This window comes from Bombus flavifrons, chromosome 6, assembly GCF_040668555.2.
Source record: "Bombus flavifrons isolate JBK064 chromosome 6, iyBomFlav1_principal, whole genome shotgun sequence".
Taxonomy (NCBI): domain Eukaryota; kingdom Metazoa; phylum Arthropoda; class Insecta; order Hymenoptera; family Apidae; genus Bombus; species Bombus flavifrons.
Window position 1 is genome coordinate 15,595,051 of NC_138447.1, and position 24,811 is coordinate 15,619,861.

Genomic DNA, 24,811 nt, shown 5'->3' on the forward strand with positions numbered 1-24,811 from the left:
AGGAGACGATGGTACAGGATCGTGAAAGAAGCAGCCGTGAGCGATTTTCATACAAATTCCCGAGCTACCGGTAATCATAGCAAAATTAAGGTCATCCATCACCCACGGGCCCCATTCTATCTCGCTTCCTTGCTTAACTTTACGGAACTCGCGATCCTAAAAATTCCTTCATAGATCGCGATATATCTAAGGGATACATTAATCTAAGCTATGGTGTCAATTTTTGCGTAAAAATTATATGAATATATGAAAAAATGTCTAATTTCATTAATATAAATAAAATGCGTAATTATTAAACAGAAAGCATATTATTAAACAAGATGTAAATACTGTTTGTGATAAAAAGAAAGATACACGTGTAAAATGATATGAAATTTGAAGTGGTTTTTAACTGGTTGACAATATATTCAATTATAAAGTTGTTCCTTTATAAAAGATAGATCTCATATATCACGTTTCTCACCTCTGGTCGCAATATGTAAAGGATAAACACAATTAACAATTGTAAACAGTGAATCGTTAAATAAACTAATGAGGATCATAAATAGTCGATGAATAATTTTTCTATCCTTCGCCTTTTCTCGCCTTCCCAGCTCATCCTGATTTCATTTCGTAAAAAGCTTCACTTAAATTTCAACTATGAACAAATATTTATAAGATTTCTCGTATAACAGTCATGCCAACAGCAACCTGAGCAGATTTAACGAAATTCCATTGAGCGATGTAATTTCATTTCATGTGCTGCTCGGTAGCACCTTTGCAAAATGCGCGGAAAGCTGATGAAGAAAGATCGACACTAAGACGCGGCGCCCTTCGTTTCAAAATGTACGTACAGTGGAGCGAAAGGCTCCAAGGAGGGTAAATATTTGAATATACCATTCGAGTAGTGGTCTTTTTTCTGAGAAGAACGTGATTCTTTCCAACCACGTTTGTGTGCACGCGGTAAGTTTCAGAGAAGTAGAAGAGGCGCGTGCTTGGCCAGACGTGTTACAGGTTCTACTTGACAAATTAAACTTGGTTCCTCTTAGTGCTGTGTCTTCCGCGAATACATGGTTTGCGTTATAATATTTGGAGAACTGAAGAATTTTAATCGAAAGAATTGCGTGTAATAAAATTTCAAAATGTTTTATATAACACGTACAATACGGACATAAAAGTGTTGGAATACTTTTGCATACTATAATATAATATATAATTGTAAAATAATATAATTTATAATTATTATCTAAAAGTCAAATTCCATTTGTATTTTTCTAAAACCAATCGAACGGGAAAATACAAACATACGCAACCAGCTAGGAGTAGAACACCTCCGTGCTGAGTCGGACGAGCGTTAAGTAGCGAAGGTCCGAGCGCGGCCAGGCATCCAACAAATAACTTTTACTTTCAGTTTTACGCCCGTAATTGAGCAACTACCGGAAGAATACGATAGCTGTGGAGCTTTACGACCGTTGTAAAATTGTGTGGCACGTCGGGCCATTACATTCTAGCGTAGCCCGTATCCGGACTCGTCCTCGTTTTGGAAAAGTTCATACAGTTTCGAAGTACTTTACTTTCGTCGATGGTTCCTCGCGGGTTATCATAAATTTTCGAACGTACGGGTCACGCTGATACAGTCGACAGGGTATTAACGTGCTCTTGGACGATATCTAGCGTGAGAAATGCCCCGGCGGCGAAGAAACGTCGGTTTCGCAATTTTTCCAAGGACCGCCGTTGCAATTTCTCAAACGGCAACGTTCAAGGAACAGGTAAAAGGCGAACGCGCGAGCGTAACGATATTTCTCGCTTCAAGCCACCGTCGTAGCTCGCTTTCGTTAACGGGCAAACTTCGAGCCGCGCTTTTATATTTTTTACAAGTTCCATTTTCGCTGCGCTTTTAGTTAAAGGAGGACACGCTCGGTGATAAATCGTTTAAGTTTGAAAAATAAAGCGGGCTCGGCCGCGAAAGAAGAATGGTGGTAATGAACAGTCCTGTGAATGCTGAATGCTTGCAGTTCCATGCCATGGAAGAGAACTTCACTGACGGCTTCCAAATGCGCCACGTTTTATAATCGTTTATTAAACAGACCTGTCGTACTCATTCGTCTTTTTAAAACCGAGGACAAAATAAGTTACAACCACCTATACACATGAAAATTTACGAAATTACTTATCGGGCAATTCGCTTAATAACGATTAATCGTTTATTATTTAACGAATCATTTCTCGTGCGTGCATCGAGATTTCTATAAATTATTTCGACATTTATCAAGAGATGAAGCAAAGTCGACAGGTCGAGAAGGTAATTTGTTTGCCGCGATACAACGAAGCCTTACGGCGGTGAACGTCAGATTTAAATTATCTACGAGCAGAAGCGCGAAAGAAGGTATCGAAAAGCCATAATACGTATTCCATTCTAGCGGCTTATCGAGTTTATCCGGAATTATTGTAGCTGCTACAATGCACCAACGCGAGACTTGCGCGAACGATTATTTTTACCTTTTTCTCCGAGCTCGTTCTCTTGCCCCTGCTGCACTTCGAAACTCTATATATTCATCCTTTGTTAGGAAACGTGATTTTTCTTCTCCTTAAAAAGCATCTCGTCGAGCGTATGAATTCTCGAACGAAGTACAAGCAACTGGGAACAGTGGAACGCCGCGGGAAAAAATCCAGGATATGGAATATCGTTGCCGCGACTTTCCCCTCCTCTAAACTTCTTTGCGTAGCGTAGAAATAATTATAAAACTACAAATACACGACTGTAGAAACACGAGAATGTATGCTCGATCGTTGGTAACGTTCGGTAAATGTTCAAATAGAAAAGTAAAATCAAGCTTACCAAGGAAAGGAATATTATTTTAAACGTGAAGTATTATTCAAAAATAAAGTTTTTCCATGTTTGCGGTTGTTTAAAAAAAATGTCTCCCATAAATCATATTACAAATCAATCTTCGAAACTGACTGAAAACAATTACGAAAGCAATCGATACGAATTAATCTCGACCTTTTATTTCCACTCCATTACTATGCTAACGTTGTCGAAGCTGATGAACGGAAACCGTTCGAGGGTAAGCGTTTCCGAACGCGACGTGCATTCCCGCTCTAAGCTCCACTTAGACGGCGAAGGGAAGGAAAGAGCGAGCGAAGAGGATGAGTCTCGTCGTAAAATTGTAAGAACTTTCGCGAAGCTTGTCGAAGGCCTCTTCTGCTCTGCTGCGAACTTCCTTCGCTATCCTATTCGAGCACGGGGCGGGAAAGACGCTTTCAGAAACGGTAATTTTTCTTTCCAGACCGCTCGGCCGTTTCTTAAGGTCGCGTTGCTCCATCTACACACGTTGAGAGGAATTTAAGTGTGGCGGCGATGGTAGTCTTCGTAAGAACGGAAGTATGACAAATTGAAACGACCATCGACACGAGCGATCTCCAATCATATCGGCCACTGGAAGCCTTCCCCCTCTCGATTCCTCTTTCGATGATCGGACCGCATCCGTACTTTGGCTTTAAAGGAACATTATTTCTATGCTATCGATTCGATATTTTTCACCGTGACTTTTGACCGAATCGTAAAATCTTCAAACGACGGGGCGAAATGTTGGTAATGCAACCGATTGGTTTGTTGAATTAGGAGACATTTGAGTCTTACAAGAGAAGAAAATTGTTTTGTATCCTAGCAATTTCTCTTGCATTGTCTTTGAAAAGGCGAAGGTTTAAAAAGAGTTGTAACGTTAAATAAAATTATTATAAATGTTTTCATAAAACCACTCGATGTCATTCGATGATTAATTCCTTTCAAATAATATTATCACTAAGAAAAATCAAACAGGCCTTAGCGTTAAAAGCTTTGTATTTCACTCAATGTACTTTTACAGTCGTAATATTAATCTCGTTATAATAATTTACTAAACGAAAAAGGAACACACCATCTTTCGTATAAATGGCCATTATACCACCTTATTTCACAATTAACGCTCTTTCGTTAATTCGGTGTTAAGTGGCTAGCACACTCTAAATAATGAAGTTTGTACAACGCCACGCGTTGTTGACCGCTTTTTCTCTTTTATGTCATTACAGCTTTCGCGTCAAGTGACACGTGTAACGAGAAATGGATTGTTTCATGCATGACAAGTGCCCGAATCAACGAATGTCACGAAACAAGATTTATTGTAATAACAATTTTTAACACTGGAAAAATATATTTCGAGCAGGCCATTCGTGCACGTACACGCGTATCAAAGTATAGGACTTAATTTAATTAAAAACGCGATACAAAAAAAGCAACGAGAGCAATGTGCTTGACAAAAGTGATCAAAAGCACTTTTGATTAATGCTGAAAAGCTGGGCCAATGTAAGTGAATAGCTTTCAACAGTGTATAGATGCGTCGTTCTATCGTTTGCTACAGTTTTGCATTAACGATATAATTATTAACGCGACTGTGACTGGCGTATATTGTTGTAACGTCGTTTCTCTGTATTTTCAAATTTGTTTGTTAAACGAATATATCTGGAAACAAGACAAGCTTGTGAATGTTTCCATTTTTATGAGGGTGATGTGTCGCTTTACACGTGCGCATTTAGTGACACAAACATATGCGTCGTGAATATGTCCTATCGGCCGTGTAATGACGTATATGTAACAAGATTCTTTTAATAGAGTCCGATTTTTATCTATATAAATGTGAATGTATTAAGCTACCCTTTGGCATGTCGATAATTACACTTTCGGTGTGATTTGTTGATAATTAATTTCTCTCGGTGATTCTTTGCATTTCAAAAGGGTGATAAAGCAAAATTTATTTATGATTTATTTATGATCATTATATACAATTTATTTACTATATATGATTGAAATTTTAATATAATCTTCAGTAAAGCAGACAGCATATTGCAAAAATATCGCAAAGGGTAGGATATGAGAAAGCGATGATAAGCTAACAAAATTAACAAAGAGTAAATCAATCGGAATAAATAATTCTCATTCAACGTTGGAACTTGATACCGAATATCTACCTGTACGAATCCTGACACAAAACGAAAACGTTAATCTTGTAACTCAATTAAAGAATAGAACATGAAAACAGTCCAACAGTAATAAATCCTCGTGTTTCATATAAATATGCAAGAATATCACCGAAAGCAACGTTCTCTGCCAACATAGATATCGTTTAAACTTCGTAAATTCCAATCTATATCGGTTTATTGGAATTCTAATTTACTTCGATTATCGAGTTCCATCATACAGAACTTTTGTTTGACAGTGAAAAATAATGTTTATATTTCGATCTATATGTAGCCGAATGGAAACGGTACTCTAGTGGTTATCCCGAATAATAGCGAAATACTATAAAAATTACTTACGCTGTGCCGTTATGTCGTCCGATGGAGATCAGTCGATAGATCTGCAACTCGACTCGCTGGCCGGTGTCCGGCACAAACCTATAGGTACACCTTGATGGTCCTTCGAGGGACGGCGACTTTATTTGCCCAAAGCCGCGATCCGATTTGCTGAACAACTGTCTGCTGTCCAACGTTATGTTGCACACTGAAACAGAGACAGAGAAAATCCATAAATCGTCGACGGATACTTCGAGAAAACCAGAAATCCATTAACCGCAACATTTTGAGGATTAAAAATGGAAGTGAATTATATATCCTGCTTTCAATCGGAAACATTTCCTACATTAATGGACTCATCGGCTGGCAATATTGTCGGCCGTATGAATAATCCAGACCCGATTATACATAATAACGTTACGAATGAAGGTTTATCACGCAATTTAGCGAGTGGTATGTACATAGATGTATAATTGATCATTGAACGCGTGAAATGCTCAGACCGTACGTGATTGTTATGTCTGTTTAATTTAATTTGTGGTTAATTTGGTTGAAGTTGGCTGGGACAAATTTGACCGAGTCAACTTCATCCAATGCTTTCATGATGCATACACAGGGTTCTCGTAAGCATTTCTCTTCTTACATCGAAAAAAAATCCATTTCAAACACACCTGTTGCACTCGACCGATCGGAAAGCATTGCTTCACAGCCGATCGATGTTAATTAAATGTACGTTGCGTCAGGCATGAGGTAGACGCACAAAAGAGCTACTTCTTACTCTTGTATACAACATCGAAACTATTTTGAAAATGTTATTTTCAGATGATGCAAGATATTCTATGATGTATATATATACACATCATATACATGTATAATATATATTTGTATGTTGTAAATAATATGTATAATAATCTATATCGTATATAATTAGTTTGCAGATGCTTGTACATTTGTAGGGAATTTAAGAGTAAAATAAATGTAGACAATATATATATAATAACGTTAGTCTTGCTATGACATTTAATTAGCGAAACGAATTTCTGTTTAAGTTTTTAACTATTTAATTTTGTCTATTTAATTTAATTATCATGTATAAAATTGAAGGTATATAAATTGCAATCAATTTTATTCCAATTACATCTATTTTTCACTGTAGGGCCTGAAGCAGGTAAAAAACGTTAATGAATGAATAGCAGTGTAAGTAAAATTAGCCTGCAGTTTAAATTAAATTCTTTTCGTAATGACCCGATATTAAGTTTGAGTTAGAATTTTTATCATATTAACTTCGTAACCCACTTTCGACATTTTCCTCGTAGGAAGGAAGAAAATACTCTTCTCCTGTCCCATTATCAGTTGTCTATATAACCATTGTGCCCAAGCCAATAAATGATTCCAGCATACCCTATTTCTGCAAGTTTTCGTCCACTCATCGTTTTCTAACACTGAATATCTTCCAATCTAAAGCACGATTCTCTGGCATTCTTAAGAGGAAAAGCGCTTCCTTCACTTTCCTTTTTCCGTTCAAAACTAGTATTTTCGTCTTTCGATCAAATTCCTCGTAGAAATAAAATTACTTTTCAAGGAAATCATATTAACCATTTTCAGATTAAGACTTTTTAGGTCCACACCACCTAATTCAGTAACCATAATTATTTAATCCTCGTCGTCACAGTTAATTAATTTTCTTTCAAATATCACAATTTGACACGTTTCGTCAGCCATTAAGAAACAGAAATAACTTGATGAACAAAAACATGGTGTGGTAAAATTTCACATTTCGAGCCAATAAATGTTTCGGGGAAATATTTATTCGATGCATCCTCCCAAGCGATACATTTCGCCATTGTCTACAAGGAATCCGGGTCACGTGGAAGCGTAACACCGGAGCGAAAGAAAAGTGCTCCGTCGCTTATAACGATTTTTCTTGCTTACATCGTACTGACGACGCCCGTGGAGACAAGGCGGACCTTCGTCTTTTCCATTCGAGGCGACGCGACGCGACGAACAGTCGCCACACCAGCACGCAATATTATAACTTTCTTGCGTTATCCCAATTGATTCGTAATTTGTCTATCGTGGAATGGCGTAGGAAACGTCGTCTCTTACGGAAAAAGTCTGTATTTCCTAATTTCGACTAACAGTATTAAAAATGAGAGACGACTTAGTGGTAATTGAACAAAGTATCTTTCCGATAATATTGGATTCCAAAATCGTTTAAGTATCGAACACAGGGAATTATTGGAGTATTAAATTTTTAATATTACGAGTGGCACTGCGTAATGAGTTTAAAAATTATCGTATAAATTCCATATACGAAACTTTTGTGATTCGTCTTATTTTTATGGTATACAGCAATACTATACTTTAGATACTGGAAATAGAAATAAAAGCTTCAAAAGATCCTATCGATAACGCTTTAGAATCAGAAAAGTATCCCTCGAGAACAGCGAAGGATAAACGATAACAGGTTGGAAATTCCATACAAGTCCCATTATCCATCGAACGAGCCTCCGAATTAATGGAAATATGTTTAAACCGGATCGATAAATCAATTAATCGGAAACTCGTTAGTCTCGTCGAGCTGGAGCTCCGCTGTCAACTTTTACGAAAATGAGAGAACAGGTTGAAAAATAATCGGCACGCAACGCAAGGAAAAATAAGAGTAAGACGCCATTAATGGTCCCTGGTATGATTAAAAGACGGAGGGGTGTACGTTTCAACCGTGTGTAGAAGAAGGGTTCAAAGGAAAGAAAGGTTTGATGGATGGGATGTGGGAGCAATAACGTCAGATGTAATTAACGTAAGAAGAGAAGGAGTTAGATGGATGAAGAAGGTAGAAAGAACCACTGACGTAATTACTTACCAGAAAGAAAAGCCACGGGACACGGTAGTAATTTCGCTAGCGGGATTTATACTTTACCAAACTGTTCTGTTGGAGGGCCTCGTTCGCAAACATTCCAAAGAAATCCTGTCCCTCTTTTTCACCAGCGTTTCTGACATTTTCTCTAGCGCTACTTCGTGCTGTCTTTTGTGAATTACCGATCGTTTCTCATGTTACAAAAGGATTTCCCATATCCACCAGCGTGACTTTACAACTCTATGCTTTTTCTCGTTGGTCCTAGATACAGCTATTATTTATACAGTTACTATCGTTGTTAATTCCGTAACCTGTCGCAACTCCTCTAAAGAGATTTCATCCGATACGTTTTAATTTTGATACGAGCGACAAAATGCGAAATATCTATGGCCAAGAGAACTTAGAATGGCTTAATGACGTGAATCTTGTTTCTAACGTCGATTCCTACTCAAAGGCACGCGCGTCATGTAATTACATTCCTCGAGCGGAGGTGGAAAGTCAATACACGAATCTGACGATTGGAACGGAAAACGGCAGTGGTGTTGCAAACTGCTAGTTGGATCTCTAACGAGTTTAATATCGGAAGAGCTTAATTGGAAGTTACAATTTTAGGACGCTGGCGAATTCAACCCAACTGGAAACCTCGTTTCGGCTGTTTCGTGGGCGCCGGTCGTATTTCAACATTCGATGAACTGAACAAGTAGACACGAAAGAAACTAGTGTCTTTCTGAATTGATTCGACCGACTTTTCAAATAAACTCGTTTTTTAGCGTACTGTCATTATACTATATCAATTTGTATATCTAAGTGTACGTACAGAATGTTCACATTATTAGCTTCCAGTAAGTACGATTCAAGTAACCTTGAATTTTGTCGTATTCGTATTCGTATTGTCGCAATCGCCTCATTAATATTCATTTTCATATACTGTAACAAAAATTGTAACGATATTAATTTCAAAGTATTCATGTTTTTCGTACTATGCGTACACTATATTGGAATTAAGAAAACTGTCTAGGACATCGTATTGAATATAAAAATACTGAAACGAAGTCAATTTCAATTTTTCTTAAACATACCTACAATTTACAAGGAGAAATGCTGAAAATTAATACCGTGAACGCTTCGTGCACATATAAAAAACCACAAATTTGGAGTTTGGAGTTACAGATATAAAGTCTATAAGATTTCAAGTTACTTAAATCCCTCAAAAATTACCCCTTTTCGAAGGCACCATGGTGTGAAAAGGCCATGGAACCGATGGTAAATACACGTTTGTCTCTTAACAGGACACAAGGAATATGGAAACTAATGAACTAAGGAACACAACTCACGAAGTATAACGATGCTACTTACTGTTAGCGCAGTATTGCTCCAAGCCGCATTGGGCGCATCTATCCGGCGACGCAGCCCCGCAGCTGCATCCTCCGGATGGAACGCAGCACGCACACTCGTTGCTGGACGAATTAAAACTGCACGCGCAGCCGTTTGTCGTTTGTGTCCAAAGGTCCACTTGACCTGAAACCAGACGCGAGAAAGGTTAGAGAAACGGCTTTGCACAGAGAGCCTGGCGCGTCTCTTTGCAAAGGCACGCAATTAAGAAATGGCAAACGCGACGCACTTATTTCACGAGCAAGCTCCCGTTCTGAAATTCGCTGTTAAGGAGCGCATTTCTGAACGATATAGCGTGTTATACAGCGTTAAACACATCTTCGATTTACTACAACGCTGCTTGATATTGATACTGGCACATTATGGGGCAGGCTTTTGAAAATTTACAAAGAAATTATCGTGAGTCATTTCAACGACATTCTAAGGCTGACCTAACGCAAAATGTGCCACTTCCACTTGTAGCGTCGCAAAATTATCGAAGACGAGCAAGTGTTATTGTAAAATCGAGGTAATAGCGAAGTAAATAATAATTTTGTCCTCTGACGCAGAACCGTTGGTATTATAAATATACCATTTCACGCGATAAAAAATAAAACCACGATGTAGACTTTCAATAAAAGCAAATTTGAAATGTTTTTAGGTGTGCCATTATCAATGCCACGCGCCGATAAACGGAAAACTGGAATTATATCTACACGAATAGTCGCGTGACATTTGTCTTCAAGAATTGATAAATACGAAATTGTTAGCGCAACGAAAATATTATAAATCGTAAGGTATTTTGACGTAATTGATACATTAACCCTGTTATCGGTCTAATTCCAAATATAATGTCATGACAATCGAATAAATGTGGTTAAAATTTGGCGCTTTAAGTCCGACATAGCGCTAACGCATGTGTGGCGTTCGATGACAAGCATGAGACTATAATATTTATTTTACTGCAATTGTCAGTGTACCGAGCTGGTCCAAACCACCGTCGAACCGACCAGAAAATGTAATTTTTCTCACAAAGTGACGGAATGCATCCTGCTCCCCGCGCTCTTCTCTACGATTGCAATTGCAGTTCAAACGATATTGCCACGGTTCCCTTTGTCAGGTTCATTCGATCCGTTTTCTACCCAACATTCCGATTACGTTTTTTCTGTGGTCGACCGTGACCACCCTTCTTTTTCCACCACCGTCCTACCACCACCCTTTCGCTTGGATTTCGCTTTTTTTTCGAGTCGCTATTACACTGTCGTGTCCCAGGATGCCGATAAATACAAAGCCGGCGAAAAATGGAGCACCAGGAAGAATATAAGTCCCTGGACGAGCGATTGCTCATTGTTTTTGCTGGCTCGAACGCGTCCGTTTCCCTCTTTCTGCTTTTATTACACTTTTCACAGCCGGATCTAGACCTCGCGACGATTAATAAACTGTCGTTCTATCAAGATCACCGGCGTTGCTCTATGAAACTTGCAAATGTAAATTCTATTGCGAATGGAAACGATTACTACTAATGATTCGATGATATTACTACTTATACGACTCTATCATTATTTCATAATGTAAAATGTTGAGAAATAGTAATGTTCAATTTTTCTAACGTTATGGAAATGCGTGTATGTTTTGAGAGGTAAATAATGTTAATATATTCATTAAATGGGAACATTTTGTTGATGTACCACTTTATTATAAAAGAAAAAGACAATTCGCTGAATAATCCGGTCGAAATGATCGAAACGTAACACGGTAATTATGCTTCATAAAAACAACGATTTAATAGAATAGGTTTTGTGATAACGAAGTGAAAATCAATATGGTATTTCGCTATACAATTATCTGATGCTCTTTTATTTGCTATCGTTACGTTCTTTGAATGTATATAGCTATAAACTGGTTGTTATTATTATTGTAAACACTTTCATACTTGCGCTATCAGCACAAATTTACATATAAAATTAAACTGTTCGATCAAATAATTAATCCGCTTCATTTCCTATTTAATTTACCGTACATCAAATATCCTACAAACCTTTTAAATTCTATTAACGACTTTGATTTCTACCAAATTCTAGTAAGGAGATCCATTTGCACTGCACTTACACAAAACTACGCGCCTTCCGTTCAACAAATAATCGCAAATTACAACAATCTCGTTCTCATAAACGTCAATCCATCGTGACCGTGATCAAGTAGAAAAGTTCCGATCTATTCGACGTCTAATAGAGATTTCCGGTTGATTTTGCAAACGTGGGAATATGTGCGCGTGATTGATTGTCTTGCTCCTCTTTGCTGAAATCGACGAGGAGAAGGATCGACAGTGTGAACGAAAGAGACAACGAGCTAACCACGAGGACACGGGAATCTAACGAAGACAGAGTTTCCTAACTGTAAAGTAAAGCAGAGGCAAAGAGAGAGAGAGAGAGAGAGAGAGAGAGAGTGCAGGAAGAAATGTAGATCGGTGCAAAGGTAGGAAAAGAAAAGTAGAACTGTGGAAGAAGACATAAATTCCGTGGTAGTGTAAAAAGAGTGTTAAGAGGAAAAGCCCAGGCACACCCGATATGTCAATATCCCGAGGAAATACGGGACGGTACTTGGTCAGAGGGGCAGTAAAAATAAAGCAAACTTTATTGCTGGTGCCGCCGCCGCCGCCGCCACCATTAACCAACACCGCCACCATCACCGCCAAACACCATTGAGGCCGCCTCTCGAGATATATTCGAGAAAAACGTCCATGTAGGTGAACGTTTTAGGACTGTGAATATGTTAGGAAGACGATTGGAAAAGGAGTGAGGGTAAGGGTTTCGAAGAATGTCACGGTAAAACTGAGAAAGCAAAGGACGAGAGGAAAGGGGAAATAGAAACAGGTCGGACAATTCCAATTGGATTCTTAATCCATCGATTCGGGCTCGATTACGCGGATTTCGTTTAACGTCGATGGCGAATGGGCTAGGAAACTTCTGTGTTTGGCGAAGCAAGTCCAAGGTCGCTAGTAGTGTGATCCCTTTTTTTTAAAAAGAGCAGAAGAAAAGAGGTTGAATGGGAACGGAGCAATGTGAAAATCGAATGTCAAGAGCGAATGGGGCCATTAGATGGGAAGAACGAAATCATGGATAAAGGAGGAAATCCTCTGCAAATAAAATGAGAATCAAAGTCCAGTTTCTGTGTCGCTATTCCGCTATTTTATCCCCGGGAATCTGTTCTCGCTGGAATTTTTTCTCCGTTCATGAACGTTTCTTCCTTTTCTACTTCGCTGCGGACCATTATGGACCGTCTGTAACCCCATAGCGCGTTCACGGTAACCTACGTCGCGAAACGTATGAATCACGGGACGAGAATACACGCCGTCGTGGATACGAGGTCACGGGTCTGCCACTTTTTACGCGACAATTCGCGTTTTCTTTCAAGTAAGGGAGATTTCTGCTTCGCTTAACCCACCGACGCTCTAAATCCGTGATTTTCAATTTGGGATCGTATTTATTCTCCTTACGTCTGTCCTTTGCTTTACGCTACAGTTTGGGAAGCTTCTACTGTCCATTTCTTAGCAACGTTAACTTCAAAGTTTAATTTTAAAAAACTTGGAATATTCTGCGATCCTGTAAATGAAACCAAGTCTAATTTAATTTCAATTTATCTAAAATCTGCATAACCCAAACTCCGTCTTCACGCATCTTGCGCCACTCTTGCTGCCTCTTATCCAAATCCACTTTCACACGATGAAATCTATCCTGTCTCCACCGACTCGAACCATGGAAATTCAAATTCAACGAGTCAATCTTCAGCCATCTAGATCCTGCCTTTAGAGTATGAGACGCGAAAACAGCGTTAGGCTCTCGCGGCGAATTAAATGGCGAGCCTCTCTGCGAAGCGATGGAGGACGACAGCGGCGCGAAAAGATCCACTTAGCGTTCACTTTGCCCGGCATTAAATTCTAATGAACCGGACGCCGGTCAATTTCAGTTAGCCGACTTCCGCTAGATCGTGATATTCCGATCCGACGTGGCGGCCGCCGCGTAATGGCGTCGGATACAGTCGACGACCGGCTGTGGTCAGCCCTTCGCAAGTGTCTAATAATTTTCGTTTAAACGCGCACAAGCCGGCTCTTACGCGCAGCTGGCCTCCTGCGACGCAAGCCAAGCGCATTACCCTGCTAATAGACGAAATGGCGACTGTAGCCGACACAGAGGGGGACAAAGGGTGAGACGAAGAGAGGAGGCAGAAGGGTGGTGCTAGATTTTAGAGGATCGTTCGTTATCGCCGATATTAGATGGAGAATTACGTGCTTCGTTTGTGCGTAATCGGGATATTCTCGATTTCACGTTGTCCGTGATAGCATTGTCTCTTTGATGAAGAACGATTGCACGACGTAACGAGCGGTCAAACGGAAATTTAAAACGCGATAAATTTCGTCAGGGAACAATCGGGGATTGATGTGCGGCGAGAAAAATCGCGATTCCACGAGTTTCGTACACGCAAACGATATTTTGTATTGGAATTGAGAGCCAATTGCGTTCGTTCCTGGAGACTTAAATCGTCGAATTTTTGGTCGAAGGTAGCAGTGGCCCCATGAAATTTGAACAAAATACAGAGTTCGACGAACGGGAGAAATTTATTGGACAGCAGCTGATACACGCGCGACGTTCTGCATTTTTCACGTTCTCCAGTTTCGGTTGGGCATCGAACATTTTTTTCCACTTCAACCCATCCAGCGCACCACCCCCTCATCGCGCCCCTCGCCTCCTGCTTACGCCATTGGTTCGTCGTTATTAATTTATCAACTTCGATGCAGGAGGAACGCTGCTCCCACTGTTTACTTGTTTCTCTGATATTGATGATGATTCAATTTGTCACGATCCCATTCCCCTGTTTGCTCACACCCGTGCTACCTCCGCACCAACTGACTTGCAGTGGAATTATTTGGTTTGCTGCATCGATTTGTTTGAAAATTTTGGCGACTAAACCAACGAACATATCGATCATTTTCAACGAAATTGCGCTTTCTAACGCATACGTTTCGAAATTCCGTTTTTACGCTACAACGAAACTGTTACCGTTCAACGAATCGTTAGAAATTTGAAAATAATTCATTAACAAATAGTACAGGTAGAAATTATTTGCAACAAATTCTACTATCATTCTACTATCAGTAACGATTAGACGCCCGATAAAAAACGTCTGCAGCACTGAGCGTTAAGATTCCCCTATTCTCAGCTAACTTTTTACTTTATCCGCGTTTTACGAAGCGGCCACGAATTTCTACGAAAGAACTCTTCTAGATTCAAACGTATCCATCGTCCTGCGATACCACGGCCGTCAATCGACACGGAATTCTCATGTTGCGCGATGCAACGAATCCCGCTGCTCTCGAATCTATCAGCTACCCTTCGTCGTCGTCGAAGGGCTCGTTTCCTTCCATCGTCCTCGCAAACGTTCGTCTCGTCGTCCTTCTTCTTGCGAGTTCTTCACCGCCGATTGTCACAGCAGCAGCGGATGTCGATTAGTTCGGGCCGCGTTTCGGCTTTATGACGGTTTTATGTCCGGTTACTGTGCTACTTGGAATTTCATCCGCATCTCCATAGATTTGCACTTTAATTGGCTCCGCACTCGCCGCGCCGCCTCCTGTCCGCTCTATGTCTCTGTTCGCGCGCCATAAATATGTATAATGCCGGTGCGGTGCACGTGTGCACGCGTTAGTGCGAGCACGCGATAATACGCACGCCAACGGCGCAGCGACGAAGCCGTGCACGTGCAGACGTCGCGAGCCAACTATTTTCCTCGTTAGGCAGTCACGAAACAGGCAACGTTTCGAAACTCATGCGATACGCCGGACGTTGAGTGATAAATGCCCTGCCAAAGTGAATCAGTACCGTTCGCTCGGCGAACGAGCGAGTACAACCGCCACTCCCTCCGTGTATCGCTTTGTTCGTAATGATTTAGTGGATCCATTCGAGTGTTAGAATTATCAGCTCGTTGTTCGCCTCGTGGTATCGTTTAGTAGACTGGTTAATTCTTTGCCCGTTTCGGTCCTACGTGATAGATTCCCATGGATTTCGAATTGATAAATGTACTGTTAATTTTCATCAGAAATTACGTGAAAACAGATGCTAATTAAATGCAGTAGAGTTACGGAAGGATATTGCCGACGTGTAGAAAAACGAGAATCGTTCGAGCGTCTTTTATGAATAACTGCAATTATAATATGTATAATGGGACGAAAAGAATTTTAATTCCAACTATGTCAACTTCGTCGATCTTCAATCGTTATCGAGTCATAGGTAACTGGTAAGAGTTTGGTTAATTTCAGAATACTTCATTTCCTCTAATAAAGATCGTCGATTTAAAAATTATGTATCTTAGAGTTATCTAAATATATTATTACACCTTACAATTATCTATCGTATATCTTGGGATATAACTTGAAAAATCTTTTACGGGTCTCAGGACTTAACCGTTTTATTCATGAGAAATATCTCCCAGATGCATTTTCATACGACCTCCACTACCATTTTCACGAAGCACCGCTAAAGAAGGAGATTAAGTTTACAAGAAGTCGCTGCGATACGAAGTTTCTCTTAAGAACTTCGCCATATTATTCTTTCCACGAATCTTTCCGATTGACCCAGATTAATCTACGATGTATAAATGGGGCAACTTAAGGATATCGATTCGAACGGGAGGACCTTATCGAGGCCTTTCTTTAACGGCACGCTCGTTGATCACTGTCTCGCTGATAGCATAATAGAATTTCGCGCTCGGACGATCCATTGTCGTCCCCAGGATGGATTAGAGACGTTAGTTACAGAATTCTCTGAATCACGTCCCATTAACGCTCCGCGTTATCGAAATATTGCCGCGGCGAGACTAATTTTACCGGCTGCGTTCCTTCGATATAATTTTGCCCCGGTTGCATCTGCTCGCCGTCGATCAAGGAGATTAGTCCATGCGAATCCTTATAGTTATAGAGCAGTATTACCAAATCTGTTCGAGCATTAACAAGATACCGCACTAACGTCAGTGAAAATTAATTCAGGGCAATTTCCGGCGTACTTGCGGTGGAAATTTCCGAGCACTCCCCTTCATCAGCGTACGGGGAAAGCTGTTTAGTAGCTTCTTTGAACAACTAACGATACGGTTCACCCGTTGCAGAGTTCCTTATCGGAATTACGTGCCTTTTATTTACTCTAGTGGTTATTTAGCTGGGTGCATTTATCGCGTGATTAATTTCTGTATGATTAAGATTTATAACGGTACTTGTCTAGATATTCACGTAATATTTACGCAAATATAATTAATAAAAGGGAACGTATAATTATTAGTTGAGTCTAAAAAATGAAAGATATTAGTAAATCAATTCTTCGATTAGGAAAGATCTATCTTCATGAATTTCGATAAACACGAAGATCGATAAACCTAATTCAAAGCTAATCTCACTCTTATCCGAACATCGATAGATTTAATCCTGTTGAGGTTATTCGATGTGTAAACAGAGAAAACTCGTGGATAAATTGTAAGGCAGAAAATATATTTAAATAGAAGTGTAATTATAAGTAAGAATACAATTTGAGCTGGTCCAGATCCGCACGCTAGCTGTGTTACCCTATAACTGAAAACCCCGAAGCCAACGTCGCCTTTCTATTGTTTATGGTCTGACTTCGTCGCAGTCTTTTGTCTACGTGCTGTTGATGGCTTCAGTGCTTGAGAAAACTAAAAAGACCAGGTGTAGAGTTTTCTTAGAAGTGGCGACCACTTCAACAAATCCAAACCAAATCTTAAACCTAACGTGCTCTGAATTATTAAATTAGTTCGTATTTGGCAAACGATAACCAAATTAGAAAAAGCTCCACGATATTATAGTAATATAAGAGATTTTGAATAGATTAAATATAATAAGCTTTGCATATAAATCATAACCATTTGTAAAACACACGTGGCAATACATCTCTTGTTTCGTTACATCCTAAAGCGCGTTTCATCGTCGTTAAAATCGTGTCTGTGATTCGTCTATTGGCAACAGCGGATAGACGAGCTTCCAATATCGAAGTTACAGGCCTTTTGATTAATCGTCTTCGGCGAAACGAGGCCCACGACCCACTCCAATTATCATCATTAGTCGCGAGAAACAACTATTGCCAAGGCGGAGCCGAGGTTGAACCCTTATAACTGTCCAAACTGACATGGACAAGTTATCATAATCGGCTTTGGCTCAATGCCGAATATCCATGGAACCAGAAATCCGATTTCGATCTCTTCCTGCTGTAATCTGCGCAAAAATCTTGTTATACCGCTTTCCATGTAACTAGGTGCGGTAGCTTAATACTAAATCATTAACATTCAGCGTAACGATTAAGATCATTTTATTGCATATATTAAAGAATTTATAAATATCGAGTCTCTTTATTTTCGTGAAGCCTATCCACACCTATACATAGATTATGTCAAGCACAGGTGCTATTAATAATAAGTAGTAAGAGTAGAAAAATTAAAGCAAAGAAAAGGGAATTTTTCTTTATCAGAAAGAAATGAACGAATCAAAAGGCTTTTACGAATTTTATATCGATGTTTATTCTTGTGGCACAGGCATAAAGAAACTGTCGCTGCGTTAAAATTACCAGTAACATTAATTTAACGTTCAGACTACTTCAAATTAAAAATGTAATCAAGTGCCCATTCGAAGTCCCATAATAAAGACCTGTTGGAATACAACGATATCAATCGCATGCAGATAAGGTGGTTGATCGTATGGATTCTTCCTTTCGTTGTCCAACGCTATCACCACTAGTGCGCGTTCGTGAGATGTGCCATGGCGGCTAGCACGTGCATGCTCTTTCGAGAATTTGGCGGAAGAAGCTTAAGGATATGGATGGAACATTCTCGATGGGCACGTCGAGAAGCTACTAGAAGGTTCTGTAGCACATGTGACGCCACACAGACACTCACACAGGTCACACTCATTACTGCATACAGAGTGGAGTTCTAAACCTTTTTAAGGGCCATGGGTCACTAAGCAAGTTAGTCTGTGAACAACTAGCCAACTGTCAACATTCATAACGCTTACTTGTATTTTACTTGTAACTTTGTTTAATAAAAATCATATAGTATTGTTTCAATACACACATTGTGTCTTCCACAGTTTATTAATCTTAATTTCAAGATTAAATTCTAACAAGACCATTCAATTAAACGAAACAGGTTAACGATGTACGAGTCGATGAACGTACAAGTATCGCCAATAAAAAGCCAAAAATTTGCCAATCATTCGCAATTCGATCTTTCTCAAGCGAGCAAGCACGCAGAACACGTGATATCAGCGGGAAAAACGTGAACTCCTCGACGTTACATGGTGCAAAGGACGTAGAACAATAATCTACCGGTCATGTATCATAGATCCGCAGAAGAGTGCTTCGCAGCGTGGAAGCAGAAGATTCTCACGACGGTTCGTGAGAAAAAGCTGGAGAAAAATCGAACGACGACTGGGAATCGAGAAATTTCTTACTTTTATCCGCTGGTATTAAACGTCAGCGATTGTCCACCACTCTGGAATAGTTACAAATGCGAACAGGGCTTTGCTCGCGGAACGTGAAGTATCGATATAAGCAGTCACTCCCGTGAATTTGCTCCGCGAAGGATAAACCGAGCATCAGCGATTCCCATCGTGAGAATAGACGGGTGACGAGCCAAAGGATTTCGTCTGTTCATTGTGCCCGCAATACATGGGCAATTTAGACTCGTGGAAATGTACATTTTTATGAGCCATCCTTCCAAATGTTTGTCGCTATTTCATAGATGTTGCTCGATGTGACACGATCAGGGATGAAACGTAAAATGTGAACATTTTTGCTATTTCCTTCGCTTCGAATAATTTCCTTTCAACAATATCAAAATACAAAATGTCAGGAGTATTTTTATAATTGCGTCAAATGGAAGTTAAATTGACTGATCGAATAACAACCTTAAGAAAGTTAGAGTTATATTTCTTGCGCGAGTGAAATCATCTTTGACGCGAGTCAAATTATCTTAAAAGGCGAACAGGATTTACATGTAAAGATTATACAAACTGTGGCTCTCTCGCTAACGGCCATTAGAATATTGTGAAACAGCGTACTTGCCCTGGCAAATAGTTCTGGCAGAAAAACATCGAGTAAAATTGTAGTTCTAGCGTAGACGAAACATCGAGATGAAGTTTTTCTAATCAAAAAATCAAATGGAAAGAGCTTAACAGAAATTCTACCTTCGATATTTGAACGTCTATATTGTTAACTGTATTGAGTATAAATATTGAAGATTCAGAGAATCATAAAAGAACAGAAAATGCTGTGTGACATCTCTGTCAATACTTCTGTTTTGTATTACATCATCAAGGAAGTTTCATTACAGACTAAACAGTGGAAGAATTTTATTAAAAGCTCCTCCTTTTGTTCAGAAACAAAACCAGAATCAGTCTCATTTACATAAAACAGTAATATTTTCGGTCGCATTTAAACGTAGACGCGGAATTCGTTTAATTGCGATATAATTTAACCATCCCTTTGCTCGATACTGACGCACGTTTTATCCTTTACGTGAGTTCGCAGTTTCGTTCCCGTTTCTCGCTCGCGTTATTGCTATTGAATAATGTTTCAACGTCCAGATTGAAATTGTTCTGTAGACACGAACGTTATACGTGACGTTTTTCAAATACGCCGTACTCATAGCATCTGCTGTCGTATCGGTGGAGGCATCGATGCATCGAGCCTGGTTGAGCCGATGATAAATATTTGTGAAAATAGCTCCGATAACGTGCTTGCAGTTTAGTTGAACGCGAGAGACGTTGCAATCGGCACTTTGCAAGGCGCGGAAAACATCTCGATCGATACGCGTGCCTCTGATGAAACGATTAGTTCGTGATTCGTCTAAAACGCGGTTGTTTCAAATATATCGAACAAGTTATCAGTAAGGATGCCAAATATCCGTATCAACAAAATCTAACGTAGAGAAAGTTTGAGAATAAAAATAAATAAAAATTGATAACGTCAATGTTCCTTTTCGCATTGCTTCTGGTATAACAAACTTTGTAATCTTTTAGAAATAAAAATCAAAATTACCACAGCAGACGAGCAACCACTGCAGCGAGCGGTACTGCAAATCCGTGATAGCTGATATAAAATGAAACCCATACGTCTACATGACAGGAAGGGTAGTATCGTTTCATGACGGCTACGCGTCTACCAGCGGTGCCATAAAAACGAGACTATGTGTCTAGTATAATGACGCGACTGTAAAAAACAAACTGCTTATCGCAGCATTAGAAATTCCAATAAATAAATTAACAAAGTCCCAAAGTAAAACGTTGAAATTCCTAAAATAAAAAATCTTCAAAACTACGATCGATCATATTTGCCTGACATTATAAACAACAATGAAACGACCAACAAAATTGTAGTATCTCGAATTTTTCTGAATCGCCAGAGAGGCGCTATATTGCCGCAAACAACAAAAACCATCTTCAAACACCAAACTTAGCCATCTGCCGCGATTTCTCCCGAAAAAGCTTCAAAACGGTCTACAGAGCGTCAAAATTGTACCCTGGAGGACGTCGAAATCAAAGTTGCTTGGAGTCTGCTCCGTACACGTGTCCGCATGTGTAATAACAGCGCGGAACGGTACAAAGTTGTCCGAGATGCCATTAAAGCCACGGACCCTCATCGCTAGCTCGAGTAACCTCCAGATACGAACCAAGACTCCGGAAAGTTGCTTCGGGCCAGCGTCGTCCGTTGTTGAAAACCGTTGGGAGATCCTGAGTATAGCGATTGTTTTTAAAGCGGTATACATCCACAACGGATCCGCCGTTGGCGAGTTTCACGGAGTAGAAAGCGGGAAGAAGAGAGCAGGCGAGCGAACTATGCTCGGGGTCAGACTTGAAATATCGCGTTCCTAATGCACTCGAGCAAAAACTGGCCAGTCTTACGCTTTTGGGTGGGTGTGGGGGTATGGCGAACAAGTAAAGGCCAGAGAAAACGAAGCTCGTCGACGCAACAGTGCTCGCATATATCAGTCGCCACAGCGCATTCGCCTATGAATCGCTAAGCAAATCAGTTGGAACGACGCGTGGACCAAGGGGTGGATTCAAGAAGAAAAATCGGAGCATCGATCGATGACCGGATTTAAATTTGCGGAGTTAACCGAGGGGATTTGAAGGGGATTTTCTGAAGGATAATTTAAAAGAGGCGTTTTTTATTTTATTATCTGGGCGGGGATTTAATTGTGGAAAGATCGAGAGAGAATTAAATTATTCCTCTTTCTATGTCCATTATTCTTTTTTTATTTTTTTTTTTTTTTTTTTTTTTTGTGGAAAATTCAGAGAAGTCAAGATATTGATCCTTTAAGAGTGTTCTAAGTGGAATTGTAAGAATTTCTATGATAATACGAGAATTACATTCAGAGGAGCTACTAAATTGCTATTCAAAGACACGTTACTCGAAAATGCAAAGTTTCGGACGGTTCTAAAGCTTCGGAGTGTTGAATTTCAGAGAAAATGGAGTGACAGGTGAAGACGACGCGATTGCAGCGTAGTTTCCTGTTGCAGACTTAAATCTAACCGTGCCGTTCCGCTCTCGTGACTGCAAACGCTACTTTCTGAAATTATAATCTCGCGTTGCAATCTCGCGTCCTGGTTACGATGATCGTTCAAACAGAGAAGAAGGAAACGTTTCGTTCGCTACGTGACAACGATAAATTAATGAAGTTCGACAACATTTTCAGCAGGAGAAAATTCTCGCGGTTGAATATTTTATCCATAAAGCTCGATGTTATTTTTAGAGGCGTCGTCGACGCAAAGGGATTACCGTTACTTTCTGTAATGTAACTTTGTTTCACGTTTTCACTCCGTCGCCCGTGAAATCGTATTCAACTCGCTAAAAATTGTTGTTCCACCGGACTCTAATTAGTTTCCCGTTCAGTTTGTATTTTACGCTTCTTGAATCATTGCGATTAATTACAGACAGAAACAGAACGACGAATCCTCCAATCGTGGAATGTTTTCTCTTGCGCAAATATGAAAGAATTACGTTTATCTTTATCAAAAGTTTCGATAAATATCGATACAGTTTGGTAAACACAGATACGCGATATTTTCAGATATCTAATTCGTTGCATTGTTCTGAATATTTCGATATTTTTTTAATCTTCGAAAATATTAGAATTACAATTGCCAGTTCCAAAAGAGATTCGAAAGTCTGATTCCTTTGTCGTTTGAACAACGTTTAACATTTTCATACCCAGTACAAATTACTTTTAAAAGCAATTTCATAATTTGCATGAATTTTCATATGTTTCTGATTAAAGAAGCATCAACGTGTTTCTGTCAAATTAACATGTAACATAAAAGAACATATTTTACACATGAAAACTGAAAAATGTCAAATAAAATGTCAAGTCCACCTTCATAAAGGATCATAAAATACTAACGAAGACAATAATAGGTGTATAATTATTTTCTACTTTAAAACAGCAATAACATCTTACACGACTTTCTCGCCGAATAAATAAATCAGAAATTCATTTAGTCGGACAGCAGCATTTCCTAGAAATCCAGTCATCGAAAAAACAGTATTAAAACGTGACGCTTCGAGTTCAGTTTCACACTCTCCGACGTAAAATCTAACACGAACGAAAAAGTAACAGATCGCGAGCAAACTTTTCTAACGAACGCGCCCGGTCGACAGAAATCCCGGCTCAGGTTTGGAAGTGTGCCGAATCGTGCTCGGCCGGCTAAAGGTCGGTTTGTTGTTCACGGAAAAGGGTAGCCGAGGAAAATCGGTGAACGGTGCGCACCCAGAGATTTATACGTTCTCGTCGGTCGTGTCGTGCGTCAGAACTGCGGGCCAGAATGCTCCGCTCTACGTAACTAGATCGATAGTCTCGGATTCCGCTCGTTAGAGACGGAGAGCCGGAGTCCGCGCGTCGTCGTGTCATTGCGGGATGCACGTACAGCGACCAGGATCAGAGTCAAACCTTCGTCACGGCACAGACAAAGACGGAGAAAGGAGCTAGAGGCGACGAACAGGATGGCGGCGACGTCGCTAGATAGGGATGAAGGAGAGCTAACACGGTTGAAAGTGGGATGGGCCTCTGGGATCGGAGCCAACTATTGCCATTATGTGCGGACCGAACCTGCATTATGTCCGTCGACTACGGTGCATACCAGATATCCTTGAAACGAGCTGTAGCTACAGTTGCTGACGCCTCCAGGAAGCCGGTGCAGCGGAGGTCGGCCATATTTGCGCCGAACGAATAGCAAACTTACAACGGCGAAACGCGCAAGGAATTCGAATGATACGTTCGACTGGATCTTCTTTTTCGCTCGCCTTTCTATCGAGGTTTTGGATAGAAGGAACGCGAGAAGACCGAGTCGTTAGTCAAAATTAGGTTCCCTGATACTTCGGAATCTATGAACCGGTTCCTCCATGGAAATACCGTACTCGGCGTACGCGTCTCTCGTACGGGCCGTTTTGCTCAGCCGAATATTAAATGTTCCGTGTAATATCCGTGCTCGTAGAATTCAAATTGGTCTCATTCCCTCCTTCGGAACATATGGCGGAGTAGTCGGGTGAGCAGATTAAAGGGTACGCGGGTAACCTTGGCCCTTTATCGGCCAGGAAAAGGGACCAAATACCTACGTAGGGAGTAGATGGTTTCAGCTAGAAAACGTTCTGGAACGTATGCTACTCGGTGTCGATGAAAATTTGCCGGGGCATGTAATAATAGCGAATAGCGAGACGAATAATCTTTGTTGGCATTACGCACACGGCGAACTGATGGAAGGGCCGGAGGCAGCACGTATTCCGCCGGAAAGCGAGAAATGGATCCGGGCCAGCGTGATTTTGATGGATGCGAGACCGGCCAGGGTTAGTGGTCCATAAAAGGCTCGCCATTTGTAAAGATCAAGGAGCCAGATCTACCCACAGATGTCTGCAGTTCTATAATTAATATCGTTCCGCGTTTGTTTTTGTTGCAAAAGTCGTTGACCTGTTCGTTTAGAGCAAACTTTGCTCGATTTCCGCCTTTAGCCATCGTTATGTCTGACCGTGGATACATAGTCAGTGCGGACATAGTCTTTGCGATGTTACGACGATAACAGAAGAAAAAGTTACGAACAGAATATCTCTTTCCATTACGGATCGTGGTCGTCGAATTGGAATTACACCACTGACAATCTGACCAATTTTAACGCTATCCGAAATCACCATATTACAAATAGTTTGAGAAAATACTAATTACAAGACTATACGG

The 24,811-nt window shown here is 40.2% G+C and overlaps 1 protein-coding gene across 2 annotated transcripts in view; it reads right to left on the minus strand.

Annotated features, from left to right (window-relative positions):
- Positions 1–24,811, minus strand: part of LOC138180545 (uncharacterized) — a 283,290-nt gene that overhangs the window by 171,033 nt on the left and 87,446 nt on the right. For both annotated transcript variants that reach the window (XM_069114509.1, XM_069114508.1), the window contains exons 3-4: positions 9,524–9,685; positions 5,335–5,518 (exon numbers count right to left, since the gene is read on the minus strand). In XM_069114509.1, coding sequence (XP_068970610.1) covers positions 5,335–5,518; positions 9,524–9,685 — 346 coding nt within the window. The remainder of the gene's footprint in view (positions 1–5,334; positions 5,519–9,523; positions 9,686–24,811) is intronic.